We start from the raw sequence: 26,892 nt of genomic DNA, 5'->3' as shown, positions 1-26,892 counted from the left end.
TTATATAAAGTTGTTTCTCTGTAAATTCTTTCGTAGATCTTGTAGCTCTGCTGATTGGGGTGGATCCCAATCCTGCAAACTTTGTTGGAGCTGGAGTCATTCACACTAAGAACACTCAGGTGGGCTGCCTCCTCAGACTGGAGCCCAACACACAAGCACAGGTAAAAATCACACACACACACACACACACACACACACACACACACACACACACACACACACACACACACACACACACACACACCTGTATTGAACGCTAAATGGTGTTTTAAGCCCCCAACGTTGACTTCAAGGCAGTGCTGCGACTGTTGACTTCAAGGCACCTAACCCTTACCATTGGCTAATCCTAGTGCCTTCCAGGCAGCGCTGCCTGGAAGACGACGTTGGGGGCTTAAAACGCCAAACACCGTATTGAACCATCGTCATATAGCCTGTGTAACTGCGTGTGTGTGTGTGTTTTCTCTCCCAGATGTACCGGCTGACCCTGCGGACCAGCAGGGAGTCCGTGTCTCAGAGACTGTGTGATCTCCTCTCTGACCAGTTTTAGACTCGGCAACAGCACCGGCATTTCTACACCTTTACTCTCCGTGTCTCACGTTAGATAGGATTTGATGTATTGTACAGTGTAAATTCTTTATTTTTTTTATTTTTATTTTACTTACTCCAAATGTAAATGAAGTGAAATGTATGTTCCCCGCACATAGCTTTACTAATAACACTGCTTTGAAACCTGCCTCGTGTACTCCCACTGAGCACCTTAGCCAACACGTTGCGGATGGCGCACGCGGCTCTGAATGCATCTCCGTGGTGTTCTGCAGCTCCAGACTTGGGAACCGTTTTGAAATGACGTGTTTTTTTGCTGCTTGGATACTGCCTTTTTATTATTCAGACCTTTTTGAAGAGTTGCTTAGGAAGCACCAGGGAGATTGAGATGGTTGGAAATCTCAATAGGGTCGTGAATTCAGTTGTTCTGAGTGTTTGAAACCAATTTCCTCAACTCCTCGCCCATTTTGCACTTGTTTGGTGAAAAATGAAATCGCTTAAGTAGATTGGCTAGATTTAGACAAGAGGATTTTTACTTCAATGTCAGCATTCTTTCACCAATTTTTAAATGTCTGTCATCTCAGGAGGAAAAGCAAAGCTTTGCATTGTGGTATATTGTTAGTAAATAACAACAACCGTTTTTGTTCCGGGGTGGGAGGTTTTAAACTACACTGTGCATAGAGTTTACACATAGAATTCAGGCACTTCAATAAAATGGCACCAAAAAAAATCAATATAGAACACTAGGTAGCAAATGGATATCAATTGCTGATAGTTATGGCATTTATTGTCTGATTTTGTTTCCAGAATATTTCCTTAACTCCACACAGTTGTGCCTGTGAACCTTTTGTTACTCTGTCAACAGAAAGAGCCTTCAAATAGACAAGAGTAATATTATATAAATATCTATATATAAATGTAGCACTGTCACACTACTTTCACCTGAATGCATTTATTCACTTAACACTGCCAAACTGGTAATATCTCTGTTTCAATAACGTATGGTGTATTTGTTTTGTTTTATGAAATGTACTTTTATCATAATCATTGATGGCATATTCATGCTTTGCATAAAGGTAAATTTAAAAAAAAAAGAAATCTTCTTACCACCACCTCTAAAGCAGTCTACAAATGACAAGCTGCGGCGTTACAGGGGGTTATTGTATATATTGTATCGGCAAATAGAAATATGAGAAATGGTCCTAACTAGGGCTGCACGATATGAGGAAAATATATAATTGCGGTTATTTTTGACTGATATTGCGATATGATTCACGATATTGGAGGGAATGATCGTTTTTGTATCACTCATTTTCATTGAAAATGATTAACATTGAAAGAAATTCAAATGATTAGTTTGTTTTTTTTGCGAGGATCTGTACCAAACAAAGATTTTTTTTTTTTAATCTGTAGGATATGATCTCTGCAGCACCACAATAAAAAAAACATTCTGAATGAATGGTTTGATAAATAATTTGCCATTAACAAATACTGCGCCACCCTGCGATTTGGATATGGCACTAGTCCATATTGCGGTTTCAATACAAGTGCGATTAATGGTGCAGCCCTAGTCATAACCCCCAACAAACGGCAACTACGAATTTTTCCACTTGCTGTTTTTGTACGTATTAAACAAGACAGCATAACACGTGCTGGTACGTGGATTTTTTATTTTTTTTTTTACCTTTGGACTGAGCTAGGCTAGTTAAATGCTTATCTTAATGCTAAGCTAACTAGTTATGCAAAGTGTCCTGGCTGTAGCTTCATATTTAACAGATGTGAGAGCGATGTTGATCCTGCTATCTAACTCTCGGCAAGGAAAGCCAATAAGGGTGTGTACCAAAATGTCAAACGATTCTTTAAGGAGCTTTGGTTTAGAAATGATGACAATTGGTAAGCAAAACGTAAGAATACATCTTCAGATTGTGTTAAAGGGTTTGGACGATCCATGAATAATGGTACCTTAAACTGGACCTGAGAAGCTTTGCTGTGACCTATGGGCCCATAAGCATTTATCCATTTACATTGTGTGGGATTTAAGGTTTCACATCATATTGAGACCAGTGGACTCTGTCCTTTTTGGAAGTCTTGAGTTGAGATGACCTATTTACTGTTTACTTCGGTCTGGCCGAGGAGTGTACAGGATGACCCAACTGTCCTGGAGTCCCGTTGTGCCTTCTGTTCAGCATCTTTTTGTCGAGAACGGCAATGGGATGAAGGTGTTGGGGGCAGGATTTGTGTTTTCTATGAGTACCAAGGGGTTACATTTCATATATTTTAACAATAAACAGAACCACGTAAAGCTGTAAATGACCACTTGACGATAAGCACTGGTTCTCTTTCTGGCCTGTTTTGGATACAGTACCATGGAAACGACAAATTCCTATAAGTTTTTAATGTCCCATAATGCTCGGAGGTACAAACCAGGCAAAAATATTGGACTTTTGTTAGCTGTAGGCTGCTGGAAACAAGACTCCAATAAGTTGCTGGATGTGTAGTTCAGCTACTGTTGGTTAACACATTTGCCTTTGTTGGGTTTTTTATAAGGTGACATGTAGAGCTGGGCAATATAGCGATATATCGATATCGTGATATGAGACTAGATATCGTCTTAGATTTTCGATATCGTAATATGGCATAAGTGGTGTCTTTTCCTGGTTTTAAAGGCTGCATTACAGTAAAGTGATGTCATTTTCTGAACTTACCAGACTGTTGTAACTGTTACTATTATTTGCCTTTACCCACTTAGTCATTATATTCACATTACTGATGATTATTTATCAAAAATATCAGTGTTAATATTTTGTGAAAGCACCAATAGTCAACACTACAATATCGTTGCGGTATCGATATCGAGGTATTTGGTCAAAAATATCGTGATATTTGATTTTCTCCATATCGCCCAGCCCTAGTGACCTGTCAGTGTTGTGTTTACAGGTAGTTAACCGCTGCTCCCAATTGGCCAAAAACAAAACAACAGTTAATACAGGTTTAAAGCCATTGTGTTTATAACCTGGGTCACGTTATGGTTTGGTGCACTCTGATGTTACAGAGAACACAGACGTGTGCTCAGCCGGACCACAGCCTAACACCAGGGTCCAAATGAGGCCACCAAAATACAAGCCACAGACCAAGTCCAATCTTAACCAGTTGCCTGTCTCGCCGTCTCTGTCATGGACCTTATTTAGGTAATAACTTTTATTGTTCATCTCCACTTAAAGCTCCAAGTAACTGCTCACTGGACTCTAACGTAAAGTGGAGTACAGTTTTATAATGCAACACTATGCTGTAGATATTTGGGCCTGAACCATGATTGAAGACATAGGCTGGGACCTTGGTACTATATCCCGTACACTCAGTGCTTACTGTCAGTTACTGTTCCATTTTAACTTTACAAATAGTCACATTGCTGTCTTTTGTGCCTTCTAACAAGAGTTTGGTCTCTGTGCCAGACACGTTTGAAAAAGAAGATAAAGCTGGATATCTTATTGCTATGTAAATGTAGGCCTAATGTCATTTCAACATCCACATCCAAAAGTTGTTTTTATGAATAAAAGAATCGGTCTTTGTAAACAAATTACAACCTATTTTGTTTGCTTTTTTTTGGTGGGGGGGAAGGGGTATTGTGTGTGCAGTTGACTGCAGGATTTCTAATTTAAGCCTTAACTGCTGGCTGGTTTCAATGCTCACAGTTTTGTGGCTAAGGACAGATGTGTGTTTTACTTTGGAAGATGCAAAGATAGTTGCACCGGTTCTTATTTCTGCTATGCATCAGCTGTGTTTTAGAGAAGCTCCAAAACCACAGGGAAAGTGGTGACAGGTGACATTTTTCAGGTCACAACTTTATAGTTTACGATCTATGTCGACGTTTCAATCAAAACATTGAGATATTTACAGTTTTTAACTTGATTGTGGAAGAATTTCTGTTCATTATTTACCCAGCAGCAATGTCATTCAATTCTCAAAGTGCAAACTGACTGAAAAAAGGTTGCTGCCTTCACTATCTCCATTTCAAAATGACATTGTTGAGAGAGATTAGTAGGGCTGTGTTGAACTGAAGAAATTCTTAGTCGACTAACACTCATTCAATTGTATCGATTAGTTGATTTAAACAGATCGGTAAATCTGAGTTTCTCCGCAAAGAGTCATGCAAAAGGATGCATATGTTGAATAAGATAATGCCTCCTTTGCATATTTAAACATTTCAGAAAACGTGTAATACAACAAATAATTGCCTTAATGAAAGTAATTAAAGTAGGTTTCACGGTGATATCTATTAGGTAAAATGTCAACCCTTAATTCTTGCGTTTACCAGAGATGTGCTCGTACGTTTCTTGGAAATAAGTCATTCAGCATGAAAAAAAAAGCATAAAACATGACTAATCGACTAAAGAAATCTAAGCTAAGACCAAAACGACCGATTAGTTGACTAATCGACTAAGAGGGAGCAGCCCTAGAGATTAGATAACAAAAGTGGACTGGTTGCCATGTCGCTTTCGTCCCACTTTGCATAGATGACCTCTCTCATCTGTGTCACTGCATAGATAAAACAAGATATTGGGGTGGGGGGGGGTGTTCATCTTCACTTCACAAATTCCAGGCATCTCCAATCATAACTGAATATACACTCTTGATAATAAATTCTGAGCACCACAGACGTACCTAAAAATTATTAAACAGCATTTTAAAATCACAGGTGTCATCACAGTTTGACTTTAGTGATGTCAAAGACTCAGTGTAGCAGCAGTTATTGAATACTAACAAAATATTAATTAATCAGGTACTTTCCCCCCCCCCAATGTCCTGCCTCACTGCTATCTACTGAAACTGGTTGTGTTCGTAAAGAGATGGTATCAGTTGTCAAATCAGCGCTGGTTCCTTGTTGCAGTATGGGAACAATATACAGTGCCTTGCGAAAGTATTCGGCCCCCTTGAACTTTTCGACCTTTTGCCACATTTCAGGCCTCAAACATAAAGATATAAAACTGTATTTTTTTGTGAAGAATCAACAACAAGTGGGACACAATCATGAAGTGGAACGAAATTTATTGGATATTTCAAACCTTTTAAACAAATAAAAAACTGAAATATTGGGCGTGCAAAATTATTCAGCCCCCTTAAGTTAATACTTTGTAGCGCCACCTTTTGCTGCGATTACAGCTGTAAGTCGCTTGGGGTATGTCTCTATCAGTTTTGCACATCGAGAGACTGACATTTTTGCCCATTTCTCCTTGCAAAACAGCTCGAGCTCAGTGAGGTTGGATGGAGAGCGTTTGTGAACAGCAGTTTTCAGTTCTTTCCACAGATTCTCGATTGGATTCAGGTCTGGACTTTGACTTGGCCATTCTAACACCTGGATATGTTTATTTGTGAACCATTCCATTGTAGATTTTGCTTTATGTTTTGGATCATTGTCTTGTTGGAAGACAAATCTCCGTCCCAGTCTCAGGTCTTTTGCAGACTCCATCAGGTTTTCTTCCAGAATGGTCCTGTATTTGGCTCCATCCATCTTCCCATCAATTTTAACCATCTTCCCTGTCCCTGCTGAAGAAAAGCAGGCCCAAACCATGATGCTGCCACCACCATGTTTGACAGTGGGGATGGTGGGTTCAGGGTGATGAGCGGTGTTGCTTTTACGCCAAACATAACGTTTTGCATTGTTGCCAAAAAGTTCGATTTTGGTTTCATCTGACCACAGCACCTTCTTCCACGTTTGGTGTGTCTCCCAGGTGGCTTTTGGCAAACTTTAAACGACACTTTTTATGGATATCTTTAAGAAATGGCTTTCTTCTTGCCACTCTTCCATAAAGGCCAGATTTGTGCAGTATACGACTGATTGTTGTCCTATGGACAGAGTCTCCCACCTCAGCTGTAGATCTCTGCAGTTCATCCAGAGTGATCATGGGCCTCTTGGCTGCATCTCTGATCAGTTTCTCATTGTATGAGCTGAAAGTTTAGAGGGACGGCCGGGTCTTCGTAGATTTGTAGTGGTCTGATACTCCTTCCATTTCAATATTATCGCTTGCACAGTGCTCCTTGGGATGTTTAAAGCTTGGGAAATCTTTTTGTATCCAAATCCGGCTTTAAACTTCTCCACAACAGTATCTCGGACCTGCCTGGTGTGTTCCTTGTTCTTCATGATGCTCTCTGCGCTTTACACGGACCTCTGAGACTATCACAGAGCAGGTGCATTTATACGGAGACTTGATTACACACAGTTGGATTCTATTTATCATCATTAGTCATTTACAGTGCCTTGCGAAAGTATTCGGCCCCCTTGAACTTTTCGACCTTTTGCCACATTTCAGGCCTCAAACATAAAGATATAAAACTGTAATTTTTTGTGAAGAATCAACAACAAGTGGGACACAATCATGAAGTGGAACAAAATTTATTGGATATTTCAAACCTTTTAAACAAATAAAAAACTTAAATATTGGGCGTGCAAAATTATTCAGCCCCTTTAAGTTAATACTTTGTAGCGCCACCTTTTGCTACGATTACAGCTGTAAGTCGCTTGGGGTATGTCTCTATCAGTTTTGCACATCGAGAGACTGACATTTTTGCCCATTCCTCCTTGCAAAACAGCTCAAGCTCAGTGAGGTTGGATGGAGAGCATTTGTGAACAGCAGTTTTCAGTTCTTTCCACAGATTCTCGATTGGATTCAGGTCTGGACTTTGACTTGGCCATTCTAACACCTGGATATGTTTATTTGTGAACCATTCCATTGTAGATTTTGCTTTATGTTTTGGATCATTGTCTTGTTGGAAGACAAATCTCCGTCCCAGTCTCAGGTCTTTTGCAGACTCCATCAGGTTTTCTTCCAGAATGGTCCTGTATTTGGCTCCATCCATCTTCCCATCAATTTTAACCATCTTCCCTGTCCCTGCTGAAGAAAAGCAGGCCCAAACCATGATGCTGCTACCACCATGTTTGACAGTGGGGATGGTGTGTTCAGGGTGATGAGCTGTGTTGCTTTTACGCCAAACATAACGTTTTGCATTGTTGCCAAAAAGTTTGATTTTGGTTTCATCTGACCACAGCACCTTCTTCCACATGTTTGGTGTGTCTCCCAGGTGGCTTTTGGCAAACTTTAAACGACACTTTTTATGGATATCTTTAAGAAATGGCTTTCTTCTTGCCACTCTTCCATAAAGGCCAGATTTGTGCAGTATACGACTGATTGTTGTCCTATGGACAGAGTCTCCCAGCTCAGCTGTAGATCTCTGCAGTTCATCCAGAGTGATCATGGGCCTCTTGGCTGCATCTCTGATCAGTCTTCTCATTGTATGACATGAAAGTTTAGAGGGGCGACGGCGTCTTCGTAGATTTGTAGTGGTCTGATACTCCTTCCATTTCAATATTATCGCTTGCACAGTGCTCCTTGGGATGTTTAAAGCTTGGGAAATCTTTTTGTATCCAAATCCGGCTTTAAACTTCTCCACAACAGTATCTCAGACCTGCCTGGTGTGTTCCTTGTTCTTCATGATGCTCTCTGCACTTTAAACGGACCTCTGAGACTATCACAGAGCAGGTGCATTTATACGGAGACTTGATTACACACAGTTGGATTCTATTTATCATCATTAGTCATTTAGGTCAACATTGGATCATTCAGAGATCCTCACTGAACTTCTGGAGAGAGTTTGCTGCACTGAAAGTAAAGGGGCTGAATAATTTTGCACGCCCACTTTTTCAGTTTTTTATTTGTTAAAAAAGTTTGAAATAGCCAATGAATTTCGTTCTACTTCATAATTGGGACCCACTTGTTGTTGATTCTTCACAAAAAATTACAGTTTTATATCTTTATGTTTGAGGCCTGAAATGTGGCAAAAGGTCGAAAAGTTCAAGGGGGCCGAATACTTTCGCAAGGCACTGTAGGTCAACATTGGATCATTCAGAGATCCTCACTGAACTTCTGGAGAGAGTTTGCTGCACTGAAAGTAAAGGGGCTGAATAATTTTGCACGCCCACTTTTTCAGTTTTTTATTTGTTAAAAAAGTTTGAAATAGCCAATGAATTTCGTTCCACTTCATAATTGGGACCCACTTGTTGTTGATTCTTCACAAAAAATTACAGTTTTATATCTTTATGTTTGAGGCCTGAAATGTGGCAAAAGGTCGAAACGTTCAAGGGGGCCGAATACTTTCGCAAGGCACTGTAGAGTCTATATAGAGTTTCTGGGTCATTTGTTTGTCAAATTTGACACACAAAGATTCTTTTTAACATGCCTCCATATTGAGGCAATAATAAAGAATGTGTGGCCAAGAACAAATTGGAAATAAAATGGTGGCTAATTTTCAAAAAGAAACAGAATTCATGGTCTGAGGAAGGCCTATGGCTTAAACACATCAGCAATGACATCCAACTATAATAAATCGAGGAACCTGTGTGTGTGTGTGTGTGTGTGTGTGTGTGTGTGTGTGTGTGTGTGTGTGTGTGTGTGTGTGTGTGTGTGGGCTGCATGATATGAGGAAATTATCCAATTGCGATTATTTTGACTGATATTGCGATTGCGATATAATTCACGATATTGGAGGGAATGATTGTTTTTGTATCATTATTTTCATTGAAAAATTATTGATTGATTGAAGTGTGATTTTTTTTGCGAGGATCTGTACCAAACAAAGATTTTTTTCTTTAGTCTGTAGGATACGATTTGTAGGCCGGGATGTCTCCGAGCACCACAAAACCACATTTTAGAATGGTTTGACACATATTTTGCCTATAACAAATATTGGCGCCCCCCTATTTGGATATTGCACTAGTTCAATTTTCAATCAAATGGTTATTAATTGTGCAGCCCTACTGTGTGTGTGTGTGTCTTTCAAACAATCCGGCATGCGCAAATGACGTCACACGCAGCACACTGTTGTACGAGCCTTTGTACAACAGCGGGCGGAAGCAACTTTTCAGACCCCCTTAGCGATTTTCTTTTCAAAATTGCGACTAACATCAAATCTAGCGACTTTTGTGCGCCCGGATAGCTCAGTTGGTAGAGCGGGCGCCCATATATAGAGGTTTACTCCTCGACTCTTACAGTCGGAAGAGTGGTTCTCGGGAACACTTCAAACGGGCACCCCACCAGTCAACGCTGCAAGCAGCAATGCTGGGACTCAAGAGTTTTTTGTCACATCTGTGAGAATTTACACAATAAAGTTGTATGGAAAAAGAAAAAAAAAATACTGGGAACCAAGCAATCGGCCGTTCCGAACAGGCATGCGCTCCAAACGGGCACTGCACTAGTTTTAATAAAACGTAAAGCTCTACAGGCATTGATTGCTCTGATTGTGTGCCCCCTTTTTTTTTTTTTTTTTTTACTTTTGAACCGATTTGGATTTTTGACGTTGATCACCCATTTAGAACACACACCTGCTGCCTTTTCTTTTGGTTAAAGTGAAATAAAAAAATATACAAAAGTTTAATTATTTAGATTTTTTATCATTTTAACTTGGTATCTCATAATTTCGATGCGCTATCTCATAATATTTACTCACAGTGAGTATTTTTTTATTTTTTTTTTAATAATGCCTAACATTTCATCACTTAATTTTCCTGGGATATTAAATGAGAAAATGATTAGTCAAAAACACAATTGCTGAAAAAAAGTGTACTTTATTTGAAGTTCCTAAGCAGATGTACATTAAAACATGCTGATACAGAGTGTGGGAATAAGGAGATCCAGAGGCACGATATTTTACAGAGTTAAAAAAAACAACAGAGGAAATTTGGCATCTGTTGTACAAAACATAATTGGTGCTAATGTCAGTATTTATTCATGATTGAGTAACGCAGATAGCTTTCTATGGGGACTGTGATTTCTTTCATGTTAAGGCAGTGGTGGATAAGGTACTCAGATCTTTTACTGAAGTATTGAAATTAAAATAAACTACCAAAATACCGATAGTTAAAGTACTCTTTCAGAACAATATCTATAATATCACTGGATTATAATTGGCGGTTCATTACTGCGTAAGCATCTCTAATATTACAGCAGATAAAGGATAACAGATATACTGCTGGGTAGCTTAACATATAATGATAGCTCATAATTTATTAGTTGATTTAAATTTTGTATTTATAAATCTGATTCTGCCAAATAAATATATATTGTACTTAATACAGTACTTGAGTGAATGTACCTGGTTACATTCCACACTCTGAAAATAGCAAAGGCTAACTTCTCCATTTGCCCCAGTTGAGAAAGTAAAACATCCATGATTCCGTTTTTCCAATGGAGTACAAAAACCTGTCGCAGAGGACTCTGGTTGTGTTTGGCAGGCCGGACCATCCTGAAAAAAAAATATATGAAGTCTGTGTGGAACTGGAACTCAGTCTTGATAGCGCACCTCTGCTTTGAGTTCCTGTGTGATGTAGCTGACCAGCGCGGCGGTGACCTGCTGCTGCAGAGTGGCGTTGCCCATCACCAGGGAGATGAGCTGGGCCGCGTCCATCCAGCTCAGGTTCCCCAGGACGGTCTGGATGTGGTCGCAGAGCTTCTGTTGCTGGGCGGGGGGCATCTCCATCAGGATCTGAAACAGAGGCCGGAACTGGCCGCTGGTCAGCCAGCTGCCCAGCAGACCTCCTACTGCTCCCCCTGGTGGAGACAAAGGGGTCAGTTACAGGTTCAGTGGAAATCAAATGTCCTAAGAGTCCACTAGAGCGGCTGCAGCTTTAGGGCCCTGACGCACCAACCCGACGGCCGACTGGTCGGCTCCCCGAGGTCCAGAAAGTGCCTCGGAACACACCGAAGCGGCGCCATCTTGAGCGTACGTTCTGGGTTCGCGCGACACGTAATTCAAAAAAATTAAAACTGGAACGGAAATGACGAACGCGTCACGTGGGTCTGGCTTCTCTGGCTGACCGATAATGGCGGCTTGTTCGAAATACAATCTCGTATTTTACGAAAAAAGTTCGCCGAAACGGGTTTCTTAAAACAGAAATAGGCCGTGCAGTTGCTGAATCTGTCTTCATTTCAGATCGTCAAAGGTCAGTTTAAAAGATTTGCGCCCGATTTTGAGAGGCGTTCGTCACTCAACCCGCTCGCCATTTCCGGTTTAGCACTCCACCAATTGGTCACTGAGTCCGACTGCACGCCCTCCGACCCAGCGAGTCAGATCGGCCAAGATGAAGGCGGACGGCCCCTCCGACAGACAACGGCACGGAACACACCAAACAGACTTGAGTCACCGACCTCGCCAGACTGTCAGACGGCCGATTATCGGGTTGGTGCATCAGGGCCTTTAAACACATCCCAGTCTGTCCGAGCAAAACAGTCCTGCAGTGTGCTCTCAGTATCTGGGGTCCAGAGTTTAAAAGGTCCCATGGCATGAAAATTTCACTTTATGAGGTTTTTTAACATTAATATGCGTTCCCCCAGCCTGCCTATGGTCCCCCAGTGGCTAGAAATGGTGATAGGTGTAAACCGAGCCCTGGGTATCCTGCTCTGTCTTTGAGAAAATGAAAGCTCAGATGGGCCGATCTGGAATCTTCTCCTTATGAGGTCATAAGGAGCAAGGTTACCTCCCCTTTCTCTGCTTTTGCCCGCCCAGAGAATTTGGCCCACCCATGAGAGAGAGAGAGACATCATGGCTTTCAAACGAGCAAAGTGGCAGTTGGTCAAGGCCACACCCCCACCCTCCACCTTGCCCCCCCTCTCCTCCTCAATAGCTACAGACACAGAAATGGCACATCCTAAGGAAAGCTCATTGTGAGACTGGCTCTAGTGGCTGTAATTCTGCACCAAGGCTGAATTTCAGGAAAGAGTCTTCAAATACAGTATTAGGGGACCACTAAGGCCTATATAAAAGAGACTTCAGATACAGTATTAGGGGACCACTAAGTTCTATATAAAAGAGACTTCAGATACAGTATTAGGGGACCACTAAGGTCTATATAAAATAGACTTCAGATACAGTATTAGGGGACCACTAAGGTCTATATAAAAGAGACTTCAGATACAGTATTAGGGGACCACTAAGGTCTATATAAAAGAGACTTCAGATACAGTATTAGGGGACCACTAAGGTCTATATAAAAGAGACTTCAGATACAGTATTAGGGGACCACTAAGGCCTATATAAAAGAGACTTCAGATACAGTATTAGGGGACCACTAAGGTCTATATAAAAGAGACTTCAGATACAGTATTAGGGGACCACTAAGGTCTATATAAAAGAGACTTCAGATACAGTATTAGGGGACCACTAAGGTCTATATAAAAGAGACTTCAGATACAGTATTAGGGGACCACTAAGGTCTATATAAAAGAGACTTCAGATACAGTATTAGGGGACCACTAAGGCCTATATAAAAGAGACTTCAGATACAGTATTAGGGGACCACTAAGGCCTATATAAAAGCATCCAAAGAGCAGCATGTCATGGGACTTTTAACTTGTAGGAATTACAGTAACATCAAATCTTCTCATTTAACTATCTTATAACCAGGCATACTGCTGACAGCCATCAGTCACTATAATATAACCTGGTAATATGCAACACTGCAGTGTTTTTGTTGTTGTTGTTTTTTTGTATCTTAGCCTTTCCCGAGCTGGGGCTTCCGTGCTTCACAGCACAGCGTCATGACGCGATTGTACTTTTTAGTTTTTGGCTACTGTAATCAAAATGGTTATATTAACAATGGATCATATATTACCAATGGATCCAATGTGTAACGCGAGAGGTGTAGTGATGAACCCAAAGAGAAATATCACCCAACTCTGCGGTTCCCCTTAGCTCTACAGAGCTTTACGTTGTCCTTTTTGGTTTTACAGCCTTCAGCTCCAATGTTTGGTTCACTCTCACCTCTCAGAGTTTCCAGCAGCAGCAGACACAAACAAATCCCTGGTTAAGAGACACACATAGCCACTAGCTGGTGAACATAGTGGAGCATTTAGCAGCTAAAGAGCCACTCATTTTTCAAGAGTTGGTGAAAACCGAAAAAGAGAGAGCGAATACTGGACTTACATTTGTCCAGGAATGCACCGAATCCAGGATTCGGCCGAATATTGGGCTTTTTGACGGGGTTTTGGTTTTTGGTTACCTTAGAAATTTTTTGCCACTGGACCGAACCCTACGTTTACTTTTCCCGCTTCGGTCCCCCTATAGGTTGTCTCACTGGAACTACAGCTTGCGCTAAAAGTTACATAGTGTTGCTTTAACAACAACAACAACAACAACAACCTGTTTCACAGCCTGAATATGAAAACTGTCTGCTTCTGGGGGAATTTCTGAGTCTTAGAGTCGGCAAATCTGCCATATTCTGCTCTTAATGTCAGGTAATTGCAGTTTAAAAAACACTTTCCTGTGTTTTTTGGTTTGGCGCACAACTGTGCGGGCCAAAATGTATTGTGAAGCCAAATTGATATACGGGCCGGATCTAAATCTGCAACGGGCCGGATTTGAGTTTGACACATGTGATGTAGGTGGAGCGTTCAATGCAGTAGGCTGTGAGAAAGTCACTTAGAAACTGGGGGAAACTGACAGGAAGAGGTCTGGCAGGGCCACAACAGAATCAGAAGACAAGTTTCTGAGAGTCAACAGCTTGTGCAATAGGCGGCTCACAGGACAACAGCTTCAAGCACAGCTTAATAGTGGTCGTAATAAGCAAGTCTCAGTTTCAACTGGAAAGAGAAGACTTGGAGCTGCAGGTTTGATAGGTCGAGTTGCAGCAAGAAAGCCATTGCTAAGACGTCAGAATAAGAAAAAGAGGTTTGCCTGACCCACGAAACATCGTCAATGGTCTACTGAAGACTGGAAGAAGGTGTTGAATCAAAATTTGAAATCTTAGGTTCATCATGCAGGATTTTTGTACGCCGTCGAGTAGGCGAAAGGATGGTTCCCTAGTGTGTGACACCAACTGTCAAACATGGAGGAGGAAGCGTGATGGTCTGGGGCTGTTTTGCTGGATCCAGGGTCGGTGATTTGTACAGAGTGAAAGGCACCCTGAACCAAAACGGCTACCACAGCATTTTGCAGCGCCATGCAGTACCCTCTGGTATGCGCCTAGTTGGTCAGGGGTTCATCCTACAGCAAGATAATGACCCAAAACATTAGTCCAAGCTATGCCAGAACTACCTTAGGAAAAAAGACCAAGATGGTAAGCTTAAAAACATGGAGTGGCCAGCACAGTCACCAGACTTAAAGCCCATTGAGCTGGTTTGGGATGAACTGGACAGAAAAGTGAAAGCAAAACAACCTACAAGTGCCACACATTTATGGGAAGTTCTGCAACAGAGTTGGGAAGAATATTTGATTTCCATTGTAGAAAGAATGCCACGAGTGTGTTCAGCTGTTATATCTGCCAAAGGGGGCTACTTTGATGAGTCAAAAATGTAGAATACATTTTGGTTTATAAATTGATTCCATGATTTATTTTTTAACTTCAATTATTTATTCGTTCTATTCTTTCATTTCAGAGTACAATAAGACACTGAACTGCATGAATTTCAATAAAAACCTGGAAAAATTGGGGTGTTCTAAAACTTTTGACCAACAGTGTAGCTCACGTGGTTGAACATGGGCCCCATGTACAGAGGTTCAGTTCTTACCGCGGCGGCCGCAGGTTCAATTCCGACCCACTGATCTTCGCTGCATGTCATTCCCCCTTGTCTGTCTTCAGCTGTCCTATCTAATAAAGGCCAAACATTCCCAAAAAAAATAATCTTAAAGAAAAAAAAAAATGAAAAAAAATAAAAAGAGGCGAGGCTATGGCTGGTATTCTCAGTCATCAGAACAATCCTTATCAGTTCAGAGTCTAAACTGATTGTGTTGTCCCATCAAGAGTCACAAACCCAATAGATTTTTGAATTTACATGATACTAGACAGAGAAAAGCAGCAAATCCCTGTTGATTCATGTTCTACCAATCAATAACTTAACAGTGAATAAGAATGAAGACGTGGTGGTTCTAAGAATTTGTATTATTCAAATTTCCAAACAGTCTCATCTGTGCTGTAAATAATAGCCTGCTCAGAGTTTTGTATCTTCCTTCAAGGTGTGGAACCATAGAAACCTCACAGCTGCAGAGTCTACTTCAGAAATAAAAAAGTCAGTTCTTACCAACTGCAATGCCCGGAGGCCCACCGAGCAGCCCGCCTACGAAGGCAGTTCCTCCTGCCACCATGGCTCCTTTGGTGGAGCTTTTCACAGCCACCTTGATCTGATCGTGAGCTGATAATTCACAGCACAGACGCATGACATCATCCATCCGTGGAGCCATCCCTGCATTGAGACCCCTGGCGTCATAGGAAAGAGAACGGTCAACTCTACTGTGGGTGTCTTACCTAAAACATCTTTAAGTTAGGAATGGGCGATATGGAGAAAATCAGATATCACGATATTCTTGACCAAATACCTCGTAGGGATGGGCGATATAGACGATATGCAATATAAACGATACAAAATTAGCCTACGATAGAGATTTTAATTATATTGCACTATCGCGATAAATCATGTTGATGACGCAATCTACCCGCGAAGTTTAGAGCCACGAGCTGCAACGCGTCATCGTCATCTTGAGTAAACATGACTAAAAGCGAAACAAGGAGCTGGTGAAAAAGACCGGTGCAACATCCATTATTTGGACTTGGTTTGGATTTAAGCCGCTACAACGGAGCTGTGGTCGAGCCGTACCATGGAGCCTTTCACCAGCCTGACCATTCACTATATAACGGACGATTGGAGTCTTGGCAGCCGGTGTTTGCAGACTGCCGTACGGGTTGAGCAGAGGCTGCACCGTTTGACCAGCAGGCAGCGGCGCCAGGCCGCCGGATGGTGTTGCTAACAACTTGCAATGTAGAACTATTATCAGACCGGCCCACCGGGACAAGTCCCGACTCTGTGTGTGTACATTAGGCTGCAGGTAAGAAACTTTGTTTGAAATATGTTTTTATTTAAAGTATCTGTGCATCCTTGCCTAATACTGAAAGTATTTCCAGTACAGTGTCTGTTCCTTAACTAAACAGACACCAGTTTTTCCTGTTCTCTGCATCTCGGGTGGCATTTAAGAACCAAGGACTTAAACTAAGTGTAGTGCCTTTTAGAATGGTTTGCACTAAAGAGAAAACACCCAATACTTTAAGCTTTTTCTTTGTCAAAGTCTCTGCAACTAGTGTAATTGAATTTTATTCATCTGCAACATTATGTTGTATAATTACAGTTTTGAATAATAAATGTTCTCAAAACTACATACTATGTTTCTTTCTCTTTGAAAAAAATACATTTAGCAGTTTGGTTTTCCTTAGGGTCTATGTAACCTGGTCTGAAATGGTTCTATTATAATTTATATATCGCAATATATATCGTTATCGCAAGAGGCTGCAATGTATATCGCAATATGGATTTTAGGCCATATCGCCCATCCCTAATACCTCGATATCGATATTGCGGCGATATTCTAGGGTTGACAATTGGTGCTCTAACAAAATACCTTCGCACTTAGATTTTAGATAAATAATCGCCAGTTATGTGGACATGATGTCTAAGTGGGGAAAAGACAAATCATAGAACAGCTAGAACAGTCTGGTAAGTTCAGAAAAGTACATCACTTTACTGTAATGCAGCCTTTAAAACCAGGAAAAGACTACACTTGTCATATCACGATATCCCAAATCTAAGACGATATCTAGTCTCATATCACAATATCGATATAATATCGATATATTGCCCAGCTCTACTTTAAGCCATGGTTCAGATCAGAGGCATTAGTTGCAGCACAGAATTCATATATTTTTAATGAGTTTTGACACGATTGTTAGCATGGCAGCATCTACTAAAACACCAAACCTAGTCTAGCCGTGTGTCATTTTGCAATCATGATGTCTAAAAAGAGATTTTGACAAAGGGCCCTCTACAAGACAGGGCCACACTAGTAGGTGGTAATGCAAGACCCACATTAGTTCATAATGTTCTTTAGTGGTGTAAATCTAACACAAATCCTGTGACCCTGGGTCTCAGTCCAACAGTCCTGTAACTTTTGGAGTCAAAGAAAATAAGTTTGCAATCACCAGGCAATGCATACATGCTGTATATGATTTTGTTTCTTCGGAGACCCACATCCCTGGGAACTAGAATAATATAACATTAGATGAACGAACCTATAGGCTATATGACTGTCAGGACAAATTTGGTTTCACTTTTACTTTTACGTAACCTAAACAGCACAAAATAACAAATACATTATTGAAATGCATCTCCATACATTACAAATGTATGGAGATGTAAACTGTATTTAAAAACAATAACAACAAATCTTTATTTAAATGATGTAACGCTTTACACACATGCAGGTACACCGAATTACACCGTGGCGGTTGTCAATCAATTCTTAAAATATCTCGGGTCAAATTGTAGGTGGCAACACACAACATTATTTAATCCAAATTAAAATTACCCCGGTTTCTATATGGAGTTTGGCTTGAGAGAATGGAGTTAAGTTTGTTCGTTAGTCGAGTAGCTACTGGTCTAAATTGACTGGTAGCTATACTGTATAGACTGACATAATATAAAAACTGTGGGCATAATAAGATATTATGCGTACAATGTCTTTTTTTTTCTTAAAGAGAACGTTTCGACAATAACGAAGACCGTAGGTTAAATCAACAACGCATACACATACCACGTTTAGTTTCTATTTTAATACCGAACAAAACAACACTTCAAGCACCGAGGGTTTTATTTTTTCATCTCTATTTTTTTTATCAAAGAAAAGAGATAGAAGACCGCTGCCGGTGCCACCAGCCTCCCCTCAAAAAGTACTTAAATTTACCTTCAGTCCTGTCCTAAATGTGCCAAGCAAATCGGTAGTTTTTGATTTCGCGTGCGTTCGGCTTTTCTCAAACTCTGGATATGACGGATGGAAGGACCCGGATTGATTGGCAGTCGCCCCACTTCCACTTCCTGCTTTCCAAAAGTCTATCAGAGAGTATATAACATACAATCGAGCCAAGATTATGATTTTCAACCAAAGAGAATCTTCTGGTATGTCGTAAAGCCACAAACCATATCATTATTTTAGATAAAACATATCGTGTGTCTATAGAGTCCTTGCTATTGTTATTGTACGCAGTAAAGTCAACACGAACATGAGCTAGAAAAAGGAGAGTATAGAATTAGTTAATTTAAGGCGGCGGGATGATCTTTTTATTTGGAGATGACAAACATGAAAACCAAGCTGTGCCATAATGCTGTTAATTAACGCCATGGCTGCTGGCACTGTGCTTGCTTCTTGTCTCTCTGTTCTCTCGGAAAGTTTTATTGTTTTCCCTTTGACAAAATCATAGACATTATTAATAATATACAGTCTATGGGCAAAACGCAACGTATCGCGCACGCGCACTACATGAATAGTATAGCTAGGTGAATTATCTGGAACTAGTCTCAGATAAAACTCTTTGAAAACATTATGGAGTTAGCTAGCTTGTTGTTTGGTTGTTTGTCGCAAGCTAGCTAACTCCATAATGTAATAGTCCATTCGCTCACGCACAAACCGGTAAGTATAAAATAAGTATAACTTACTAGCTAGTTTTCACAGAAAACTGTGCTTTCGGTTGCTACTGCTTCAAGTGAGCATGTTTGAGTGGTTGTGGGGAACATACATTAGCTATACTAGCTAACACTTTGAACTTTCTTACTAACGTTAGCTAGTCTACGGTCATATATATATATATATATATATATATATATATATATATATATATATATATATATATATATATATATATGGTCTACGGTAGAAATACCTTTTTGTACATTACGTCGTTTGCAAGTTCGGTTACTGTTCCTATAGACATATCTTATCTATAACTCTTCCACTCTGAGTTATAGCTTGAGAAGACGGCGTTCACAAATATGAATTTCTGTCCTAATATCTTAGAAGGAAAAGTGGATTTGGTTTGTGCATGTACGCAGTGACTGACGCACACCCGCTCTGCCCACGGTCCCGCCTCATTGGGCGGGGCTTGGTGACGTTTCAGGACACAGGGAGGACTCTCGCCGATAAACAACTTTGAGATCAAAACAATCTCTGAAGAACAGCAAGAGAGCGGGGATACTTTCTGTACAACGACCACACCCGAAGACAAACATACTTTATTTGGTCGGGTAAGTCAAAATGTAACTATGACCACTAAGCAATAGCCTACTGGCCAGTTATGAGCCATTGGATCGCATTTGTCTTTTGTTCTGTAAGAACAATACTCTGTTGGTTATGTGATGTCTTTGGATTGTAATGTATTCTATGCTGTACGGACAAACACCACTCCAAAACCCTTACCTAATGCGAGCAGCTGTCGTTACAAGAAATTAATACACTCATATCTGAGCCCAGCTGTCATTACAAGAAATGAAGGAACACTTATACAGTATCTGACCACGCACTCAGCTGTTTTTTGCGGATATCAGGTTATAAAAGGCTTGATGGAGGATTATGTATGATCTTACAGGGAGGGGTCTGGTGAGATTACATTCTGGGCAAACACTCTGACAAGCAGGCAGGAAGGCATCCAGCCACTGTGGGGGAAACACAGGTGTATTTCTGGATATGTTTGTTTTAAACAACGACAGCAGACATCTACTAAATCATGGTATAATATGGCCATATAATACATTTTGAGATATTATATACCTGAGGAAACTTAACAGATAAGGAAACAAATTAAGGTCTGTTGTTGTCTGCATGAAAAAAATCTTTACGATCAGCAGATATAAGGATTAGATACAGTAAATATTGACCCTTAGTTAAACCTTCACACATTGTATTGGGTAAATGGGACGAGGTCAATAATCATATGATCACTTCGTTGACTATACTTTCATTTATTGTGGCCGTAGGATTTTTTTTCAGTGTTAGTGCAATAAGTAATATTAAGAGACAAAAATATGTTTGCCCAAGAATGACATGGGAACCTGTACCAGGAACTAACACACACAAACAGTGTCGATATCAATTTCACCGGGGTTTCTGTTTGGACAAAAGGTCAGTCAGCTGCAGTCTGAGGTCATGGAAGAAATCTGAACCAGTAGCACAGAGATTATATAATATTGCTGCTCAGTGTAATTTCAGCCTCTTGTATCATCAGCCGTTTCAGCTCGGGCACAACACAACTTCACAACGTCACGACTCAGGCTGCTCAGGTTTCTGAGCTGGCGCAATGGAATCAGCTGTTGTTGTTGATCAAGAACAGGCATGTGCTATGTGTCCATGGAAGACTTTGGGGGTGTTTCATTGGGACAGCCTCAAGGGGGAGCCACTCGCATAGCTAATTTGCACACACAAAAAAAAAAAACAAGCAGGGAGGAGTTGGAAGAGGTAACTTAGAACAACTCAGTGCTCACTTTGACATTTAAAATTAGAGATGGCCCCATACCATTTTTTGCTTCCAGATACCGATTCCGATACCTGAACTTGCGTATCGGCCGATATCGAGTACCGATCCAATACCAGTGTGTCATATATTTTATTATGTTTTAACAGCTGTATACTACTATCCCTGTATGGATGTGATATTATTTCTATCTTAGTTGTCTGTCTGGCTCATGTTAAACTCTTTGTGAAACATGAACCAACACAAACAATGAATGCCACAGAACATTCTTTTATTATCCAGTTTGACAGTCAGTTATAACGGGAAAAGAACATAAATAAACTACTTTAACGTAGATTTTCTTTAGGGCTTTATTATGTGGTATCGGATCGGTGCATTAAGTCCAGTAATTCCAGATACCAGCGTTTTAGGCAGTATCGGAGCCAAAACCGATACTGGTATCGGAACATCTCTATTTAAAATATGGATTCATTTGGTGTCATCAACTGACACAAAACATTCCAAACTACTTCGTTGTGTCTTTGGTAGGGGTGTAACGATACATAGACCTGGATCGATCATATATATCTAATCAATGATCCACAATCCAATATTATCGATGCAAAGTGAAAATATCGATCATATCGTCTGTAAGATGCCCCTTTATTTTAGATTCCCACTTTATATTTTATATATATATATATATATATTTATTTATTTATTAAAAAGAGTTTGTTTTTAATTTAAATGTCTAGAAGGGCTCAGTAATAACATTGTCAAATCCTGTTTTAGTCTTTTTTTTTGAGTTGCTATAAATGTAACCGTGTTAAATGGGCCTATGATATCATCTCATATCGATCGCAGGCCCCTCAATTAAATCAAATCCACATTGTATCTTGACAGACTTTAAGATATCCGCAAATATCGTTTCGTTGTCCAAAGACTCAATATAATATTGTATCGTGATTAAACGTGGTCTTGTAATTCACCTGTTTGCTGTTATTAATTTACAGATTGCAATAGAGGCATAAAGATGATCGGAAAGATTCTTTCTCGTCTGCTTGGGAACGCCGGGGACGACTTTGAGGCAGCAGAGGACACTTACGAGGATCTGATGGAGTTTGAGGAGGGAGGATGGGTGATTGTTAATCTCCCAGGTGAGAAATAAACCCTGCCAGAGGTGCACAAATACTGTACTTTCACATCTATACATCTATACATTTTCAGATGTTGGCTCAGTGAGGGTGCAGCTTAGACTGGGATGAAAACAGATCTGTGTGAACTGGGATGTTGTTTGTACAGAGAGCGGGCTGCTGTCAGCCCCTGAGGTGGACCCCCTGGAGAACCTGCTGATAGAGCACCCCAGCATGTCTGTCTACCAGATGAGCTGCAGGATGAGTGGAGAGGAGGAGGAGGAGCTGGGCTCTGATGAAGATGAAGAGGACACCTCCAGGTTAGTTTCCAACTACACACTCCAGTTCACGCCACATTCGTCTTAAAGGAGAATTCCGGCCGATTTTTATCTGAATCTTGATCGCTATATATCTCTGAGTACTGTCGATAGGATAAAAACCAAGCAAAATCTGTGCTAGCAAACTAGAGTTGCGACAGCTACGTCCAGCGCTCCCAGTTAGCTAAAATGCCAGTTGTCGGGGCATCTTAAAAAGAGTGCCTTTGTGCCTCTTAACAGACACAAATGCAATTAAAATGTATTTGCAACATGAACAGGGCCCTTACGTGACAACAAGATGCGTTTTCAACTCAGACACTGTGAAGAAACCGTTTAAATTCAAAGTTTGTACTGTCACCTACCTCGTCTCGACCCTGCCGGTAGTTAGCTCGGCCTGCTAGCCGGGTTAGCAGGCCCGACCGGCATCTTTGCTTCTGCTTTCTATCCCATTGGTAAACAGTAGTGCGCAGATGTGAGCGTAGTGCGTGAAGAGTGAAGATCGGAGGTGTTCACGAGGGAAGAAGCTTGGAGTAAGAATAACGTGTGTTGATCTACTGTGGAAGAGAAATGGTTCACGTTTGTTTGTTTACCATTTCCTGCAACAACTGAATTCCAACGGGACTTCAGCGCGAGACTACAGCTAGCCTTCAGTAACGCTATTACTGTGCAAGCCAGTCGGGCATGCTAGCCCGGCCGAGCTAGCTACCGGCCGGGCGCGAGACAGGTGACTACAAACTTTGAAATTATACTTCTTCTTCACAATGTCTGAGTTGAAAACGCATCTTGTTGTCACGTAAGGGCCCTGTTCATGTTGCACAGACATTTTAATTGCATTTGTGTCTGTTAAGAGGCACAAAGGCACTCTTTATAAGATGCCCTGACAACTGACATTTTAGCTAACTGGGAGCTGCAGCAACTCCAGTTTGCTAGCACCGATTTTGCTTCTTTTTTTTTTTTCTGTCGACAGTACTCGGAGACATATAGTGATCAAGATTCAGGTAAAAATCGTCCGGAATTCTGCTTTAAGGCTGATTTATGGTTCTGCGGAGGCTCCACGCAGAGCTTTCGCCGTAGCCTACGTAGGTGGTCTGAAGTTTATACCTGTGCATAGGTGTGTGCGTTGATCTCTTTAAGAGAATAGCAGGGCCTGCATGTGTGTGTTTGTGGGGAGTGTGTGTAGAGCGAGTGAGAGAGTGACGGGGATTAGCTCCAGAGCGAGTACTGCCTCAAGAGTCTCATAGTGAGAGAAACAAAGTGCCTCCCCTGTGCTTTCTGACCACGGTGGGAAATCTGTAGCAGGAAAAGTTAACCCTCTCCTTGATTTCTTGCTGTTTATGGAGAAGGAGAACCAGGAAATGAGTCGGGGGAAATGCAACGCTACCAAGCCATGGCTGAGCGACGTGCGTCGCCGCAACGAGTAGTTACATTTTTTTGAGAGGTGCTCGTCAGGCTACGGCCAAGGGTCGGTATCTCTATGTACCTACGTACGTAGGCAGGGCGTCAATTTAACGCAGGAGCATAAATCAGCCTTTATACGTCAATGTCATTCTTCTCTAAAATATGTGAGAGTCCCAAAGTGTCCTGGAACTATTTTATTATGTAAGCTAAGAGGTACAGAACTTCATTAACCTGCAGTGGTAAAATACAGAGGAGAAAGGAAAGCTGTAGATTGCCTTAACATTGTTGCATATTTGCAGTGGTAGAAAGAAGCATTCTGCTCCTTTAAATGCTCTCAGCTCCAAGTCTGTTGCGGCTCAAAGCTACCCACTATCATGGGTGCCAGCCACTGTCTCTCTGCTTCTGAATGAATGTCTGTCCTTTTCTTGGCTTCGTCTTCCAGCTGTGTTGCTATTGCTGTTGTTGTGACTCCATTTGTACCGTCCCTCTGCGAGTGCTTTCTGACATGAATAAGATGTGTTCGGTGGAGTGGCTGGTCGTCCACAGTGGCAGCTGTCATGGAAATTGATGTCCACATGCAAACTCATAATCGATATATCATCCATAGCACTTTTAGGACTTCTCGTCCATGTTGGCGTAAAGAAATAATTTGACATTTTAATAAATATGCGTATTTTCATTCTTTCAGAGAGTTAAAGGGCTGTTAAAGAGCCCCATGTATACTCCTTTTCAGCGTCATATTTGTACTCTTGGGGTCTACTAGAATAGGTTTACATGCTTTGATGTTCAAAAAAACCTAATATGTTTCTCATACTGCCCATTGCTACAGCTCCTCTGTCTGAAAGACCTTCCTGAAAAGCCCGGTCTGCTCTGATTGGTCAGCTGGCCCACTCTGTTGTGATTGGTCAACCAAATTCAAACAAGCCTAACCTATGGGCAGCACATATGAAAGTGACTGTTTGAGGAATTTCAAACGGGAATATGGACGAGGTGTTTCAGGCAGTAGAGAAAAAGTGCTGTCTGTGGAAGAGAAAGCTCCATTTGGAGTGAAATGCTTTTTTTTGGTACTTTATACATCTATTATATACACAATAATATTTAAAACACTATATAAAAGAATAGGAGAAATCCAAAAAAGGCATATAATAGGGGCTCTTTGAAAGTATTTTATATGTCTTTTAAATTTGAAACTTTTGCAGGGAGATGGTTAGCTAGCACAAAAACTGGAAGCAGGTTTGTGGCAAGCAAAAGCTAGCCTGATTAGCATCAAGTTGAGGTTTTATGACGCAAATGCACCCTGCCAAGAAATGACACAAAACCCTTGTAAAACCACGTTTGTTTGTTTTTGGTCAGTGAATGGATTAAACACACAAGATATAACAAGTTAGTGAACTTTAGAGTTGCTGATAGGTTGATTTTGTTACCTTTAAACCAGGCCAGGCTAGCTGTTTCCAGTCCTAAGCTAAGCTAACTGTCTTCTGACTTCAGCTTGATATTTAATTGACAGACATGAGGGCTGTATCAATCTTCTCATGTACTGTAACTCTCGGCAAGACTATTCTATACACAACTAATCCTTTTAAAAGGATGAGAAGTCCCTAAGCAGGTTAGGAATGAACTTTCATGCTTAGCTCACAAAACAGGTTTAGGCAACTTGAGTTGTTTTAAGGATGTATTTGGGCTTGGCAACCAACGTCATTCTGGGACGTAAACAAGAGGACGCCGCCATTATGTGAGGCCGCAGTTACCATAGAGAACAAGAAAACAGTTGGGTGTTATGTGGACGCACAAAGATCTCAATTTCATTCTCTTTGGCGACACCTATGGCAATAAGCGGTAATTGCAGGTGTGTTTTGGGATTTCACTTGCACTTGCTTTTGCAGTTTCATCGTCTGTAGTCATCGCTCTTTGTTTGTTCAGCCATAGTATCCGTTTACTTACAACACTAGCAGAGACTGGAAAAAAAAAACCAGTACGCTGCTGCAGTGACTTGAAGAGGGAGTCTGTTGCGATAGCTTCGACTACCCTCTGTGGCGGACCAACCACTGCTGCGTGATGGAAAGCGGTCACTAACCGTGCACCGCTTGGGATTGTCCCCCGGAAATGTCCATGCCACAGACACCCAGTCCGTGATTATCACAATATAGGATACATGGCTCACGATACTGATAATGCTAATATAATATCTGCCATAATCAATATACTGTAACGTATTGCTAGACAATCCTATAATGATACATCACGATATCGGCCTATGAATACAAAACGGCCGTGAAAAAGTTAAGAGCAGGTTTTTTCTCTTTTATTCACCGCAAGTCCAAACTGTAATAAAACCGCACCCTTCTGCAGCAAGTTTTTCAGTCTGTAAATTAAAATTACAGAACTTATAGAGGCACTATGGGTCCAGACTTTGGACTTTAGGGGAACTATGCAGTTTTTTTTTTTTTTAGCTTAATTTACCTTAACTGAACAGCTTCGGAGTCATTGGAATGGTTATGTGACTTTTTTCGAGTTGAATTGTGGTCGTCTCGCTCCCCCCCAGCACCTGTGAGCGGAAAAATTACCTGTCATGCATGTCATGCTGCGTCCTGCTGAACCCTGCAGCTTCCCGCTACATCCAGTCACTGTTCCATTATTAATGTGACTACTATCGCCGCTGTTCATCACATCCCCAACCGGCTCGTCAGACACCGCCTACCAAGAGCCTGGGTCTGTCCGAGGTTTCTTCCCAAGAGGGAGTTTTTCCTCGCCACTGTCGCACTGCTTGCTCTTGAGGGAATTACTGGAATTGTTGGGGCTTTGTAAATTATAGAGTGTGGTCTAGACCTACTCTATCTGTAAAGTGTCTCGAGATAACTTATGTTATGATTTGATACTATAAATAAAATTGAATTGAAATTGAATTGAAAAACCACCCTTGCAACTTTTGGCCGGCGAGCCGCCAGCCTCAGCCTCAGGAAGTATGACGTGATATCAGGTCTCGCGATGTAACGAATTGCTTCACGCCACCGCACACATACGCCCATTCAGGAACCAGCTAACAAGGTAGCGATGGAGTTTTTCACACTATCGCTGGGCGCGAGCCGAAAGCTAAAAAAAGCTAGGAAGAGCATTTGTGTTAGAAAGAGAAAGAAAAAGTAAACGCGACACGGACGCGAGAAGGAGTCAGACATAAGTAAATATAGGAGCTGCCAAA

General features: G+C 41.1%; 3 protein-coding genes across 6 annotated transcripts in view; 2 read left to right on the top strand and 1 right to left on the bottom strand.

Moving 5' to 3' along the window:
- Positions 1-1,541, top strand: part of LOC120556425 (AP-2 complex subunit alpha-2-like) — a 36,812-nt gene extending 35,271 nt beyond the window's left edge. Inside the window, exons 23-24 of the mRNA XM_039796034.1 lie at positions 37-161; positions 470-1,541. Coding sequence (XP_039651968.1) covers positions 37-161; positions 470-547 — 203 coding nt within the window. The 3' untranslated portion in view covers positions 548-1,541. The remainder of the gene's footprint in view (positions 1-36; positions 162-469) is intronic.
- An 8,598-nt stretch (positions 1,542-10,139) lies between these two features.
- LOC120555666 (protein C19orf12 homolog) lies at positions 10,140-22,683 on the bottom strand. 2 transcript variants are annotated; one of them, XM_039794571.1, is made up of 3 exons: positions 22,661-22,683; positions 15,606-15,781; positions 10,140-11,141 (listed from the first exon to the last, which is right to left on the bottom strand). In XM_039794571.1, the coding sequence occupies exons 2-3, from the start codon at positions 15,763-15,765 to the stop codon at positions 10,876-10,878; spliced, it is 426 nt and encodes a 141-aa protein (XP_039650505.1). In that variant the 5' UTR covers positions 15,766-15,781; positions 22,661-22,683; the 3' UTR covers positions 10,140-10,875. The 2 variants fall into 2 exon arrangements, with proteins under 2 accessions (XP_039650505.1, XP_039650504.1); XM_039794570.1 differs by lacking the exon at positions 22,661-22,683 and adding an exon at positions 18,313-18,444.
- si:ch211-260e23.9 overlaps positions 18,909-26,892 on the top strand; it is a 9,801-nt gene continuing 1,817 nt past the window's right edge. The window contains exons 1-4 of one of the 3 annotated variants that reach the window (XM_039794569.1): positions 18,909-19,035; positions 19,520-19,646; positions 21,862-22,005; positions 22,151-22,301. In XM_039794569.1, coding sequence (XP_039650503.1) covers positions 21,882-22,005; positions 22,151-22,301 — 275 coding nt within the window. In that variant the 5' untranslated portion in view covers positions 18,909-19,035; positions 19,520-19,646; positions 21,862-21,881. Of the gene's footprint in view, positions 19,036-19,419; positions 19,647-21,861; positions 22,006-22,150; positions 22,302-26,892 lie in introns of all 3 variants that reach the window. The other 2 variants (XM_039794567.1, XM_039794568.1) reach the window with 2 other exon arrangements.

This window comes from Perca fluviatilis, chromosome 3 (genome assembly GCF_010015445.1).
Source record: "Perca fluviatilis chromosome 3, GENO_Pfluv_1.0, whole genome shotgun sequence".
Taxonomy (NCBI): Eukaryota; Metazoa; Chordata; class Actinopteri; order Perciformes; family Percidae; genus Perca; species Perca fluviatilis.
Note: the sequence above shows the minus strand (reverse complement) of the source record. Positions and strands in the feature narration are given on the sequence as shown.